The 14,256-nt window shown below is 47.0% G+C and overlaps 1 protein-coding gene across 27 annotated transcripts in view; it reads left to right on the forward strand.

Moving 5' to 3' along the window:
* Positions 1 to 13,880, forward strand: part of R3HDM2 (R3H domain containing 2) — a 161,796-nt gene extending 147,916 nt beyond the window's left edge. For 26 of the 27 annotated variants that reach the window (XM_040491642.1, XM_040491644.1, XM_040491645.1 and 23 more), the window contains 10 exons: positions 481 to 723; positions 1,056 to 1,182; positions 1,435 to 1,595; positions 2,045 to 2,199; positions 3,552 to 3,652; positions 8,827 to 8,996; positions 9,394 to 9,541; positions 10,941 to 11,038; positions 11,427 to 11,511; positions 12,579 to 13,880. In XM_040491642.1, coding sequence (XP_040347576.1) covers positions 481 to 723; positions 1,056 to 1,182; positions 1,435 to 1,595; positions 2,045 to 2,199; positions 3,552 to 3,652; positions 8,827 to 8,996; positions 9,394 to 9,541; positions 10,941 to 11,038; positions 11,427 to 11,511; positions 12,579 to 12,919 — 1,629 coding nt within the window. In that variant the 3' untranslated portion in view covers positions 12,920 to 13,880. The remainder of the gene's footprint in view (positions 1 to 480; positions 724 to 1,055; positions 1,183 to 1,434; positions 1,596 to 2,044; positions 2,200 to 3,551; positions 3,653 to 8,826; positions 8,997 to 9,393; positions 9,542 to 10,940; positions 11,039 to 11,426; positions 11,512 to 12,578) is intronic. The other variant, XM_040491629.1, reaches the window with a different exon arrangement.
* The last annotated feature ends 376 nt before the right edge of the window (positions 13,881 to 14,256 follow it).

The following is a 14,256-nucleotide window of genomic DNA, read 5'->3' on the forward strand; positions in this document are numbered from 1 at the left end:
ATATATATATATATATATATATAGAAAGTTGTATTGTTGCTCCCATCTCTCTAGGACCAATTCTAATAAAGATCAGAGTCACCATGGCTATTGTTATGTGGTAAGGAGTCCGGTTCTGGAGTTGGGCTTTACACAGCTGTTCAGTTCATAGCAATTTTTTTTAAGATTTTATTTTTAAGTAATCTCTCCACCCTATGTTGGGCTTGAGCTCACAACCCCAAGATCAAAAGTTGCACGTTTCACCAACTGGGCCAGCCGGGCACCCCCAGTTCATAGCAATTTAAAACACCACATGATAGAAGCTTAGGGCTAAAAAGCGCCTCCTAGGGCATGGAGGCAGGAGTGTCCCAAATTGGTGTAAGGAAGGAAGGCTTTAGAGGGGGTTGCTATAGCTGTCTGTCTGTCTGTTTTTGTGTTGAAGCCAAAGATTTGGGGCTTGATATGACCTCAGTCCTTGAGTCTCCCTTGCTCTCTCAACAGGCAGATGACCTCAGCAACCCCTTTGGACAAATGAGCCTTAGCCGTCAAGGTTCTACTGAAGCAGCTGACCCATCCTCAGCTCTGTTCCAGCCCCAGCTTATCTCCCAGCACCCTCAGCAGACTAGCTTCATCATGGCTTCTACAGGACAGCCCCTCCCCACGTCCAACTATTCCCCCTCTAGCCATGCGCCTCCTACTCAGCAAGTCCTGCCGCCCCAGGGCTACATGCAGCCCCCTCAACAGGTGAGCAGCATGGGCTCCCAGCTAAAATCACTAATTGAGTTTGTCCACGATTACGATCCTTCTTTCTTCCTCTAGTTTAGAGCCGAGGACGTACCTATCCCCACTTCCATTACCTCACCTTGCATTTGAGAGTTGTCTTTCTAGTCGGAAGGTCGTCTTTCTCTATAACATAAATCCTTCCAGTTCTGTTTCATACTGGTATATGAATTCTGCAATTACAGGTCCAAATATCTCTACAGATTTCTGGCTATTTACCCTGATGTATTTCATAGTTGGGATGTTGGGGCTGAATGTAAGGGCCCCTCTCACATATCTGTTTCCTCTCACCATAGATCCAGGTTTCTTACTATCCCCCTGGACAGTATCCTAACTCCAACCAGCAATATCGACCTCTCTCTCACCCGGTGGCCTACAGCCCCCAACGTGGTCAACAGCTGCCTCAGCCATCCCAGCAGCCTGGTAAGAGGAACTGCTGGTGTAAGAAGGCAGTGAATAGGGGAAGGGCAGAGACTGGGAAAGAGAGTAGTACCTTCCTTGTTTAAAAAAAAAAAAAGAACAGCAGGAATGATTAGTCCCAGAAGGAACCCAGGATCTTCAGAAAAAGAAAAGGTAAAATAGACAGGAGAAGGGAAATTACTGAGAGAATGTGACCTCCTAAACATTGTTGAGACCATGCTAAGCTAATGTCTTCTGTGTCTTGCCCGTCCCTAGGTTTACAGCCCATGATGCCTAACCAGCAGCAGGCGGCTTACCAAGGCATGATTGGGGTCCAGCAGCCACAGAACCAGGGCCTGCTCAGCAACCAGAGGAGCAGCATGGGGGGCCAGATGCAAGGCCTGGTGGTTCAGTACACTCCACTGCCTTCTTACCAAGTGGGTACATTCTGTACTGGGAAAGATCACCCAGTCCTTGGGATGAGGAAAAGGAAGACAGTCTCCCACGTTAGCCAGTGTGACAACCCCAACACTAAAATACTGTTCACTTTCCCCTTAGAATTTGTAGGTGTTTTTCCTCTGAGAGAAAGCCCAAAGATTCTGAGAAGAGTCTTTACTTAAATTGTTTGGTCTTTATACAGCCATGCAAATGAGTATATGGCCCAGAAAAGTAAGATCTAAAGGAAATCAGGCTCCTTTCTCTGCATCAGATGCCCAAAGGGAGATAGGTCTGTATGTATTTTCTTTAGGCAGATGAGGTGAGTAGGAGGAGTCTCAAAAGGTAGGGAAGGAAGTTAGTGTCCTAGTCTAGTGATGACTTATTTGGCCATTGTCTGGATGAACTCATTAGGAGTACAAGTGGTCATTCTCTTCTCATCTCTACCCAGGTCCCAGTGGGTAATGACTCGCAGAATGTGGTCCAGCCGCCTTTCCAGCAGCCCATGCTGGTCCCTGCGAGCCAATCTGTGCAAGGGGCACTCCCAGCAGGGGGCGTACCAGTGTACTACAGCATGATCCCACCGGCTCAGCAGAACGGTACTAGGTGAGGACTCCCAGCGAGTCAGGGCCCATCTGCCATAGACCAGCAGCTATTTCCACTGACCTAAGAAAGAAGGGCAAGGGTAGAGATTCCAGTGTGCCCTAAAGCAGGTAGAATATGAGGAAATTCATTCTCCTTGTCTCATTTTTGATTTGACATGTGAATAAGAGCTCATCAACAGAAAAAAATTCCTGCTTCAAAGACAGAGGCTTCATCATCTCCCCCATTTTTTGTTTTTTCTAATCAGTGGGATTTAGAACTATACGATAGAGATTGCTCATCATTAAAGAAGCAATTTGGGGGCATCTTGGTGGCTCAGTCGGTTGAGCCTAGCTGACTCTTGATCTCGGCTGAGGTCAGGATTTCGTGGTTCGTGAGATCAAGCCTCGAGTGGGGTTGTGCACTGACAGTGCATAGCCTGCTCTCTCCCCCTGCCCCTCTCTCTCTGCCCCTCCCCTGCATGTGCACATTCTCTCTCTCTCTCTCTCAAAATAAAAAAAAAAAAAAAATTAAAAGATGCAAATTGGAGTATATATATGTAAATTTTTCTATGTAACTCTATATCCATGGATGAATCTCAGATGGTGTATCTATTTATATATATCTTAGTATAGGTCATACCTGATAGAATTTTAGAGGTAGAAGACACCTTAGAAATATTTAATCCACTCCTCTTGTTTTCCTTTTCTCCCTTCTTTTACAAATGAGGAAATTCCAGCCAGGGAGATTAAGAAACTTACTCAAAGTCAACCAGCTAGTTAGAAGTAGAGCTGGGACTAGAAGTCAAGTCTGGGCCTATATGTATTTCTGTGTATTTCTCTCAGTGTATATGTTCACTACTTTTTGTATGTATGTCTCCACCTTATCTTGAGTTTGTGAGGATTTTTCCCCACTTCTCTTTAGGTAACTCTGCTGTTATGTAAACATCCTAAATCACACACCTCCTTAGTTCTTTTTTGCCCATCCCTCTCTAGCACTGTGTGTCTGTTTTTGGTACTTCGTGTTTCTCAGAATATGTGTGTGTGTGTGCGCGCGTGTGTGTGTGTGCGCGCGCGCGTGCGCATGTGTGCACATGGATATGTCTGGTGTTTCCACACTGTTGGGAAGAGCATGTGTCACTAACATTCCATCTGTAGCACTGATTAGCAGCTTCCTAATTGAAAGATGATCAAGTACAAATATATATAATTAACTTTGAACTGATGAGTGATTTTAGAAATTGCATGGCAAATTGGTCTGGGAATGGCTGGAAGCTGCCTCTGCTTCCCACAGGGGAGGCCTGGGAAGCAGCAGCTGGTTGCCAGGAGCTGTGTCCCTCCCTCCGCCACTTTAACCCTACTCTCTTCATCCCCCAGCCCTTCTGTAGGGTTTCTGCAGCCTCCCGGCTCTGAGCAGTACCAGATGCCTCAGTCTCCCTCTCCCTGCAGTCCACCACAGATGCCACAGCAGTACTCAGGTAAGAGGATAAAGAATTAGAGGGTCTTGGGTACTGGCAAGAGCAAACGCTGCTGAAAGACTTGTGCTCTAGAGCTGGGAAGGGTGGGAGAGTTCCTGGATTGGCTCTGTCCCCAGCTATAACACCATTACAAGAAAAGACCAGAGTCCTGACTGGTGTTTTTCCAGGAGTGCTAAAGTTGACCTCGTGAGAGATAAGGTTGGTTGCCCCATCCTATCCCTGGGAAGCCACATACTTTATTCGGTTCCTTGTGGGTTTTTTTTTCTTTCTTCTTTTTTTCCTTCCCTCCGAAACCAGCATTACACTCACCACTCACATGCCTTTGAGACACAAAGTGCTTACCTCTGTCTCCTGCACTCACTTTTCCTATAGACAGCTTTACTTTTTGGTTGTGAGTGTGAGGAAGCTGATAAAATGCTTTTTAAGTCCTATCTTAGATTTGTTTAGCTGCTTTTCATTTGTGCTCACATACATTGTGTCATTTTAATTCTCACCAGAACCTTGTGAAGAGGAAATTTAAGACTCAAAGAGGATAAATGACTTGCCTGAGGTCACAGTCGTAGACCTTGAACTAGGGTCTTTTGCCTTCCATGCTGCATCCTCAATATCACACTTTCAACAGGTCTCTGTACTCTATTCCTTTCCCTCCAGTGGGAAATAAATGAATATCATGTTAAATAGCTAAAGGCCTTCTTTGAAGGGACAGCTATCAGGCGAATAGGCTTATGCCATGCAGCCTGTCTCTTTCTGCCTCTGCCAAGAACTCTCCCAGCAGACCAAGTACAGCTACCCTTGTTTGTTTCCCTTTTACCCGACCCTGACACAGCATTACCCTGCAGTTAAAGCAGCTTCAGGGGTTCTAGTGGGGAGATCTTAATGTAGCCTCCAACCATCCCCATTCTGCTCTGTTGTGGGATATCAGAGTGCCCTCTTCTGGTGAGAGGGAAGCATTTTGACAGTTTTTCCCATTTTAGAAATAAGATTTTCACATAAGAGTTTTCGCACTCTTAGTTAGATGCTGTGGAGTGAATTCCAGAATTAATCTTGCTCATAAGACAGGATCAATTCTTCTTACCTTCAAGGAGCAGTGATTTCTGCCTTCATCCAGACCAAACGTGGCTTTCTCACAGGCTGAGAGGTTTTAAATTCAACAGCCTTTACCCTTTATTACATTCCTGGTCTGTAGCTGTTTCTCCTAAGTGTCCACCGGGGGCACTTGACCTTGAAATTCCCAGCAGGATATGGAAATTGTAGAAATCAGCTCCAAGAACCGCTGTAGCCTCTGGTGGTGCTTACTACTGCAGGGCATTTTCTCTTGTTTGTTAAAACAAGTGTGTGTATGTGCAAATAGTTATACTTGTATGTGCATTTTTATGTGAATCCTTCGTGGTATATCAGTATATGTATTGGGTCTCTGTGGTTGTGTCTCTTCATCTTCAGATACAAGGTCTTGGAATCTGAAACAAACCAAGTGAGAAGAATTTTTCACTACCTGCTCTGGACTTAGTGCTAGGTTAAGCAAACCGGAACAGCTGTTGTTCTGAAAATTGGCAGCACCAGAGGTCTGGGCTGGGATTGGAAGGAGATCATCTGGACTCTTCCCAGATCAATAGAAATGGAGGAAGCCCTCTTCATCATCTAGTTTCCTTACTTTGGAAGTTCCTGTTATATGTCCTTTCTTCCAAACTATCCTGATTAATTGATTTGAGACTTCTCTGATCCTATGTACTCTTCCTAGATGATGGGACCGCCCCCCTCCTGTTCCATCCATGTCACCTAAAACCCATATACACACCACATCATCGATTTTAAAAGTCTTCAGTCTCTACTCACGGAAATATAAGAGGAGGTGGAAGAAAAGAAACAAGTGCTGCTTCTTCCTTCCTTTCCAGTTACCTCTTACTAGGAAGATAGAAGGCCAGCATAGCCCACAAGGGCTGCTATGTCCCCTTCAAAGGACAGTCACCCGCCTTTCTCCCATGTAGCAACATGGTCACTTTTCCAAAAATAAAGGCAGGGATTAAGATTGGCTGTTCTTGGAACAACTGTTCTGGTTTATTAATACATTTTTGTGGTTGCCCAGTTTACCCCCAGGCCTGGACCTTAATTCTTCCACTATGATATTGGATAGCATTATAACCCCAGGAAACACTTTTCTTCCTACTAAAATGATGGTCCGCAGGTCCCTTGAGGTTTCTACAGAGGTGCTTGTCTGCAGAAGATGCACACAGACATGAAATGGCAATGATGTACACACACAGACTCCCAACTCACAGTGACACAGCACCATGGCCAGAGTGAGGTATATACAGAAATAGCCTCTCACATACTTACTGGCTCATTTTGTAGCTGAGGGGTTTCCAAAGCTGGGACTAACTCCTGTCTCTCCCACTCCCTGAAGATATTCCTCCCCTTCACCAAAAGAGGGGGGAAAAAACCAAGATATTGTTGGATTCTATCCTGTAATATGGGAAAGATGCCTGTGGATATTATTTCTCTGGACATTCCTTTCCATAGATTTGATTCTTGGTGGCAAAAGAAAGAAGTCTTACGAGTCTTCTACCTCAGTGATTAAAAAAAAACCAAAACAACTAAACAAAAACCAATTCTGCCAGACATAAATGTCATCTGTTTGTATTTATGCGGTTTGCTCTGCCCAATCGACCTTTCTGCCCAGGTTTAATGATGCCACTTAAAAAGCCATTCACACGTCCCCTCTCCTTTCAGAGCTTTCAGGCTGAAATTGATTTCCTTATTCAACCCCCTTCTCCCCCTTCCCACTTCAGCCCTCCCCTGATTATCTGGAAGTGTTGTCACTGGGCAATAGGGTGGTTTTCTCTCTTTTTTTCTTTCTTCCTTTCTTTTTCTTTCTCTTTTTTTATTGTCACATCCATTTAAAAAGTAGCGACAGTTCAGCTGTAACGGATGCCACCTGCTTTTGGCTTGAGGAAGAGAAGCATAAAAATCAGCTCATCAGCGTAGTGCTCTGCGTCCCGGCTGAGTGAAGGAACAATGCTTCAGGCCAGCAGGGGAGGACTCAGTGTGGGGAGGACCAAGGCTGCCACCGACCGAGAACCCTGCCTTTGTTTTTGTTGGGATCAGAGAAAATATATGAGGGCTTTGTTCTCTTTCCCCCTCCCCTTGAGCCCTCTAATAGCTCCTTATGGCTACATGTTGGTATTAGAAAGATCTTCCGCCTTGCTTATGCCCACACCCTGCACACTCACATGTCCCCCACCCTTTCCTGGCCTGAGGCACTAGGCTCAGATTATGAGCCGCCTTCTAGAAAGCTGCAGATGTGATTATTTTTGTGTTGGCCCCCTCAGGTAGCAATGAGGTGTTTGAATAAGGTCAATTGCAATTTTGTTGGTAGAGGATGTTGGAGCAGGTGGGGCTCTTAGGATGGGGAAAAAAATGCCCAGAGCAACTACAGTACGGGGGGGAGTTGTTAAATGCATGACACTCCACAGCTATTTGATTTTCTGGTGGCCCTCCTACAAGCCACGCTGATGAATACCCTGTCCCCTGTGGCAGAGGATGGGGAGAGGCGAGCCTGTCGCTCTGAGTATTTGTGCTCTCTGATTAGATGAACCCCAGAGGGTGGGGGGCCACAAATTGACTGGAGAATAGGGTTCAACAGATGCTGCGTCTCCTGAGCTGCTCTCAGGCCTCCCGCCGCTTCTTTTCCTTCCCTTTGACCGATGCTACCCGAGAAAAGCAATCGTGCTCAGTTCCCAGCATGACTGGTGCCCAGGGCAGAGGCTGCAACATTTCCCGTCACAGGAAGCAACGTGACGGCGGCAGCAGTGGCAGCCTAAGAGCACCGAGGCATGAAAACGGCAGCACTGCAGCAGGTTTTCAAGCTGGCAGCCTCCAGTCCCATTTCTCTACCGCCGCACACACATGAACTCAACCTGTCCCTCAACACACATAGAGCCTGAGAGGTCAGAGCAAACTCTCAGTCTGCACAATCCCCTGTGGGGAAGCAGAACTCCTGCCCATCCCTCCCAGCAGGGACTGTCATTCAAACTGCTTCTCCCTGATCCCTTACCTTGCTTTTCACCATGAGCAAGATTCAGGACTTAACGTTCTTCCACACTGAGCTCTTTGCTTCTCCAGCAGAGGGTAAGGCTACCCCTGGTTGTCTGTGCTAAAACTTCAGGATCACATCCAGTCAGTCACCTGAACCTGTCAGCAAAAGCTTAGGAGGGTCTGACCCTCCCACTCTTCCTTGCAGCCACTGGTGTAATTCAGGACCTCCTCGCTATTTTTCAGTAGCTTTCTAACTCTTCGTCCTGCTGCTGGCCCCTCCCTCCCTTAAGCCACTGTACAGCTGGCCACTTGAGTTAGCTCTCTGAAGTTCTGTTCCTAACACCTGCATGATAAAGACCCTTACTAGAACGTGCTTCAAACTTGGACGCCAGCTGTTTGCTTACTATCTGACTCCCTGATAGACTGTCCATTCCATTAAGGGCAAGGACCACTTTTGTTTGTTGTACACCCAGTGCCCAGCATAGGACCTGGCACACAGTAAATATTCAATAAATGTTGAGTGAATGCATAAACAATCTCATCTCCCGCTTCTCCTGCATAACCGCTGTGCCTCCGCACCTTGAATTGTTCGTCATTTACCGAATATGACCTACAGCTCCATGCCATTCCTAATTCACTCACCCTTGCCCAAGAAGTGCTTCCTGGCCTGACTTAGTGAAGCTATGTGCACTCATCTTCTCCAGAGCAACCAGAGATCACTGACCTATCTTCAGCCGTTACCAGAAAACCTGCACGTGCCTGCAGCCCTGGCCCAGGCCCCAGACTGGGACCTGTACCATGCCTAGACATTTGAGCAATCTGACCTGGACATTTGGTAATACCCAACTTTGACAGAATGGAGTAGTTTTCTGCCAAGCATACCAAAGTACCCCTCACCGGGTGAAGGCCAGGAGAGCATTGGCATCTGGGACTCAGGTCTCTTCTACTCAGACTTCACTGGTTCAGGGAGAAGGGAGTCAGAAACTAAATTAGCAACTATCTCAGATTCCTGGCAAGACACATTTTAAGTGACCCTGAGGGAAAGTGGGTAGATTTGTTTACTGGCTTTCACACTCAGGGTTACTTGGAAGGTCAGAATACAGTTTGAATTCACAACTAGCCCCTTTCTTCCTGCCACTCAGGAGTGTCACCTTCTGGACCAGGCGTGGTGGTCATGCAGCTGAACGTCCCTAATGGACCCCAGCCCCCCCAGAACCCATCCATGGTCCAGTGGAGTCACTGTAAATATTACAGCATGGACCAGCGTGGGCAGAAGCCTGGAGACCTGTACAATCCTGACAGCAGCCCCCAGGTGAGTCCTACAAACCAGTATTGTCTTGGCAAGGAGATGACCACATTCTTCTCCGGGAATAATCTTTGCCATTGACCGAGCAGCCTCTTGTACATGTCTGTCCCTGGGTGCTCTTCTGGGAGAGTCATAAGAAAGAGAGGAGAGCCTCTTCTTTCAAGGAGCCTAAGAGCTAAGGGAGACATACTTGAAAATGCTAAGACAATGCTTAAAACACTGTGTCAAAGGTGGATATTAAAATAATAGGTATTAATTAGGGACGAAGGGGGCTGTTGAAAGGAGCAGCCGGGCTTTGGCAGAGTTCTGCAAGAGACGCTTTCTGAGTGAGGTGAATTTTAAGCCATAGGTATATCCAGAGGATGTTTGGTGTGTATATAATGTGTGCTCCTCTCTCCTACAGGCCAACACACAAATGAGCAGCAGCCCTGTCACATCTCCTACCCAGTCTCCAGCACCCTCTCCTGTCACCAGCCTCAGCAATGTCTGCACAGGACTCAGTCCCCTTCCTGTCCTCACACAGTTCCCCCGGCCTGGGGGTCCAGCACAGGGTAAGGGGTGAGACTAGAGCTGGCTGCTGCCAAATTCACCCTTCACAGCCCATTCCCAAGTGAGGACATCCAGATGGTAGCAACAGGCAGGAAAACAGTGCACCTGGTCATCCAACTCTGGGAGCCAACTCTTCCTTTAACATCCCTGTTTAGACCCTGCTCCTCTTTAGTGCTGCCCATAGTCAGCTTACTGCAGACTTCCTTTACATATTTAGTATTTACTACCAAGTAAGGTAGGTGGGTGACTATGAGCTGGGAAAAGAAACTCACAGAACTTTCTAATGAACCAAAGACTTTAAAACATTGGTACTGAGCCTAAGGACTAGGACTGTGGGGCTGTGTCAGAAACAGTATGGTTTTAGAAGAGAGAACACTGGAGTTGGGTTAAAAAGACTTGGGTTTGAGTTCTAGTTCTACTACTAACTAGGTTTGTGATGTTGAGCGTGTTACTTAAACTTGGAACCAGACCTCAGTTTCCTAATCTATAAAATGGGGTTAATCACACATAGAATGGAAATAATCTTACCCGTTTCTGCCTTGGCTGTCACAAGCAGTAAAAAATCAGATGGGAGTATGATTTAAAAACTTTAAAGTGCTCTGAAATCTAACATTTATCAACACAAATAGGTAACACTATGGTACTGGATATATATGAAGCATTACTGGAAGTGCTTTGTGTGTCCTATATTCATTTAGCCTACTCAGCAACACTAATGAGATGAAAACATACCCAACCTATCATTTCCAGTAACAGAGCCAGGATTTGAACCTAGACAGTTTGACACCAAGCCTGTAATCTTATCCACTACACTATATTGCCACGCAGTGCGAATCCAAAACTTGAGCCCTGGGTTTGGGTAGGATAATCTATATAAGAAATCAGGGGTACCTGGCTGGCTGAGACGGTAGAGCGTGCGACTCTTGATCTCAAGGTCGTGAGTTCAAGCCCCATTTGCGGCATAGAAATTACCTAAGAGAAAGAAAGAAAAAGAGAGAGAAAGAAAGAAAAAGAAAGAAAGAAAGGGAGGGAGAAAGGAAGGGAGGGAGGGAGAAAGGAAGGGAGGGAGAGAGGGAGGGAGGAAGGAAGGAAGGAAGAAATGAAAGAAACATATTCATAAGGGTCTATAGATTTTCTCCTGGGCCTTTTGTCTGCAGTGGACAGAGCCCTTCTTTAAGAATAAAGGAACCTAAAAGCCCCATTTACATGAGATACACAGCTGAGGGCCAAGCGGTTTAGGAAGAGAGACAACTCTTCAGTCAGTCACATGGGCACTCTTATCATAGAAGAAGTAAGAATAGCATGCATTGTTGCCATCTATCTCCAAAGCCCTCTAAAGTTTCCTAAAAGTCATACCATGAAGTTCTAACTCCCAGAAAACCATCTGCTCTTCCTCCCTAGGTGATGGGCGCTACTCCCTCTTGGGCCAGCCATTACAGTACAATCTGTCCATCTGCCCTCCCTTGCTCCATGGCCAGTCGACGTACACGGTACATCAGGTGAGGGTGTCCACCGTCAGCCTGAGGACCGTCAGAGCCCTCCCCACCCCACCCCACCCCACCCCACCCCACCCAGGAGGATCCATCCAGGATGGCCCCATCTCTATGCCATCCACCTCAACCAACGGGGTGGACAGGGGACATAGCACAGTGAGAATGGACAAAGTGGGAGTGCCTTACCCCTCTCCCACACTCAGTCTTTCCACCCATCCCCAATGCTAAGGAGGAGGGACTCTTTGTTTCTAAGTGGCCACTCTGGCCAGTCGCCTACCTGGTGGGGCGAGTTCTCAGGGTTGGGTACTGCTCCTTAATATCCCAGACAGACATTAGAATGCAAGGCAGTCAGTATTGTTTACCTGGGATGAGAGTTATCTTTTGAATGTTGAAGGGACAGAGTGGATTGAAGCATGGAAACCGGAGCAAGAGACAAGCACTCAAATCTGCCTCCACTGACCTGGGGACAACAGACGTTGGTGAGTGACAAGACACTGAATCCCCAAGAGAAGGTGCTCACCCCTTCAGCCTGCATCACCAGCCCAGGACCAGTGGGAAAAACCAGCTTAGGGTAGGGAGTAGAAATAGGACTCTTTGGTACTCAAGAGCAGGGAGAAACTGGGGAATTGAAGTATCTCCCTCAGTCTTCCTTACCAAGCCATTTCAGGTGCTTGGAAAGGTGATGGTAAAAATTGAGAATAACAACAATGGTCAACAGTGCTGAACCTATTAACAGAGAGTCTTGTGGGAGTGGTCCTGACCCTAATATAGGATATCTACCTTGTAGTCCTAGGCCTTTTTAAGGAGAAGTTTGACAAGAGAATGGGGGAGTAGCCCCCTTGCAGGCCTTCCACACTAGGCATACAAGGTCTCTCAGATTACCCCTATTTTTTTTTTAACGTTTATTTATTTATTTTGAGAGAGCATACACGTGTGTGCGCTCAAGCTGGGGAGGGTCAGAGAGAGAGGAAGAGAGAAAATCCCAAGCAGGCTCCATGCTGTCATTGCAGAGTCTGATACAGGGCTTGATCTCACGAACTTTGAGATCATGACCTGAGCCTAAATCAAGAGTCGGGTGCTTAACTGACTGAGCCACCCAGGCACCCACCCGATTACCCCTATTCAGAGTGGTTTGCTTATTTAGGAAAGGAAGGGAAATGGACTTCCCTAGATGATAAGAAAGAGGGATCTCTTTGGGCCAGCCTCTGTGAGGGGGACTATGCGATATATTTCAGCTTGGGTTACCGACTTTGTGGAAGAACTGAAGTGTAGGTCTCCAGATCTGAAGTCTAGGATTCTGATCCCCAGTTTCTTCTTGCCTACATCTCTGGTCCAAGAGAAGAAAAAGGTTTCTTTGTTTCTCCTAGTTGCCTAGATGGTGGGGTGTTGGCTTGATTTGGGGAAGGAGGAATGGGTTAAGTGGGCAAAGCCAGGCTTTGAGGATGTCATCTATAGACTTGGATCAGCTGCCTGCTTCTCTGCTGGCCGCTCTCAGTCCTCTGTACTGTCACCTCTCACAACCATGTCCTCTCTCCTCCCCTTCCAGTCCTGGGCCGGGTGCTGGAGGTGACAGATCTCCCTGAGGGCATCACTCGGACTGAGGCGGACAAACTCTTCACTCAGCTTGCCATGTCTGGCGCCAAGATCCAGTGGCTCAAGGATGCTCAGGGGCTGCCTGGCGGGGGCGGGGGGGACAACGGTGGGACTGCTGAGAATGGCCGCCACGCGGACCTCGCTGCCTTGTACACCATCGTGGCTGTGTTTCCCAGCCCCCTGGCTGCCCAGAATGCCTCCCTTCGCCTCAACAACTCCGTGAGTCGCTTCAAACTTCGAGTGGCCAAAAAGAACTATGACCTGAGGATCCTGGAGCGAGCCAGCTCCCAATAAACGGAGGAGGGGAAGGGACCGGCACAGTAGGGGTGGGGGCAGGGCGGAGGGGGTCGAGGGATCCTGACAGACTACGGACAGAGGCAGAAAGAAAGGTGACAGACACTGAACTGGAGCCTAAGACAGTGGGGATGAAGATGGAAACAGACACTCACACTGGCACTGGACTCCTCGCTCCCCTGCCATGGGTCCCTTCTTTTTCCCTGGTTGGCCCCCCTTGCTGCCCTCTCCTTCCCATCCTCTTCTGTCATTTTTTATCTCTTCTCCCACCATGAAATTAATTTTTTTCATATTTTTTGGTCAGGTAGAATTGGGAGGGTCCCATGCTCCCCTATTCGATCTCCTCTACCATCCCAAGCTCCCTTTTCATTTCTGGTCTTTATGAATATATTTATATGGACAGAATTAAGAAAAGCAAAATTGATTTCCCCTTTCTCTCACTTCCCCCATCTTGTCTCCCCAAACCCCAAAGAGTTAAAACTTGGGCCTCCCCCACCTCCCAGAACACTTGTATATTGTTTGTTTGAGGTTCGTGCCGCAGTAACAGACAGTATTTAATTGCACATACAGATGTTTGCTGGGTATATTCACTGTAAATTTTATTTAATCTGATTTTTTGTTTGTTTGGGGGGTTATTTGGGGGGAGGTTGATTTTGTTTTTAAATATAAAAAAAAAAATCTGTCACTGGACGTCAGTCCCTGTTTCTCTGTTGCTGACCCGGTGTGGGTGGGGGTTGGAGGTCCTAGGTAGGTACAGCCCCACAGCTTGTCGGAGAAATTTCATGTTTTCTTTAACATATGCACACATACCTTCCTAACACTATTCCCTGCATCCCATCCTCCTCCTTGTACATGGTGATTCTGATAGATGGCTGGATCTCTAATGGGACCTTTGTTCTGGGCTCTCCCAACTCTGCCACTAAGTGTGGTTTCATCAAGCACATCCATTTGCAACTCCTGACCTCTGTCTGACTCTTTATTAGTAAAATAGGAGACTTGAACTAACTTGCTTATCTCTGAGGTTCCTTCCACTATGTTAATTCTGTGATACTCATTTCGGGCCCTCCTGGCTGAGCTGTGGAGGGTGAGTGAGATCCAGAACCAGGTTGAGATGGTGGCCTCAACAATCTGGATATGTATCCAGCATCCGATCTTCTGAAAACTCTTCAGGGATGGAGGACTTGGGCCTTTTATAATATGAAAGCTAGAGGATTGGGTTCTATGACAAACAGAAACGGATGTTCTTATATAAAAGCTACATCAGTTGAAGGGTCAAGATACTGTATCACCCAGGCATGCTCAGCAGTCCCTGTCCTATGCAACCGAAGAAAGGTGAA

Source organism: Herpailurus yagouaroundi, unplaced genomic scaffold (assembly GCF_014898765.1).
Source record: "Herpailurus yagouaroundi ecotype Mexico unplaced genomic scaffold, PumYag 182, whole genome shotgun sequence".
Taxonomy (NCBI): Eukaryota; Metazoa; Chordata; class Mammalia; order Carnivora; family Felidae; genus Herpailurus; species Herpailurus yagouaroundi.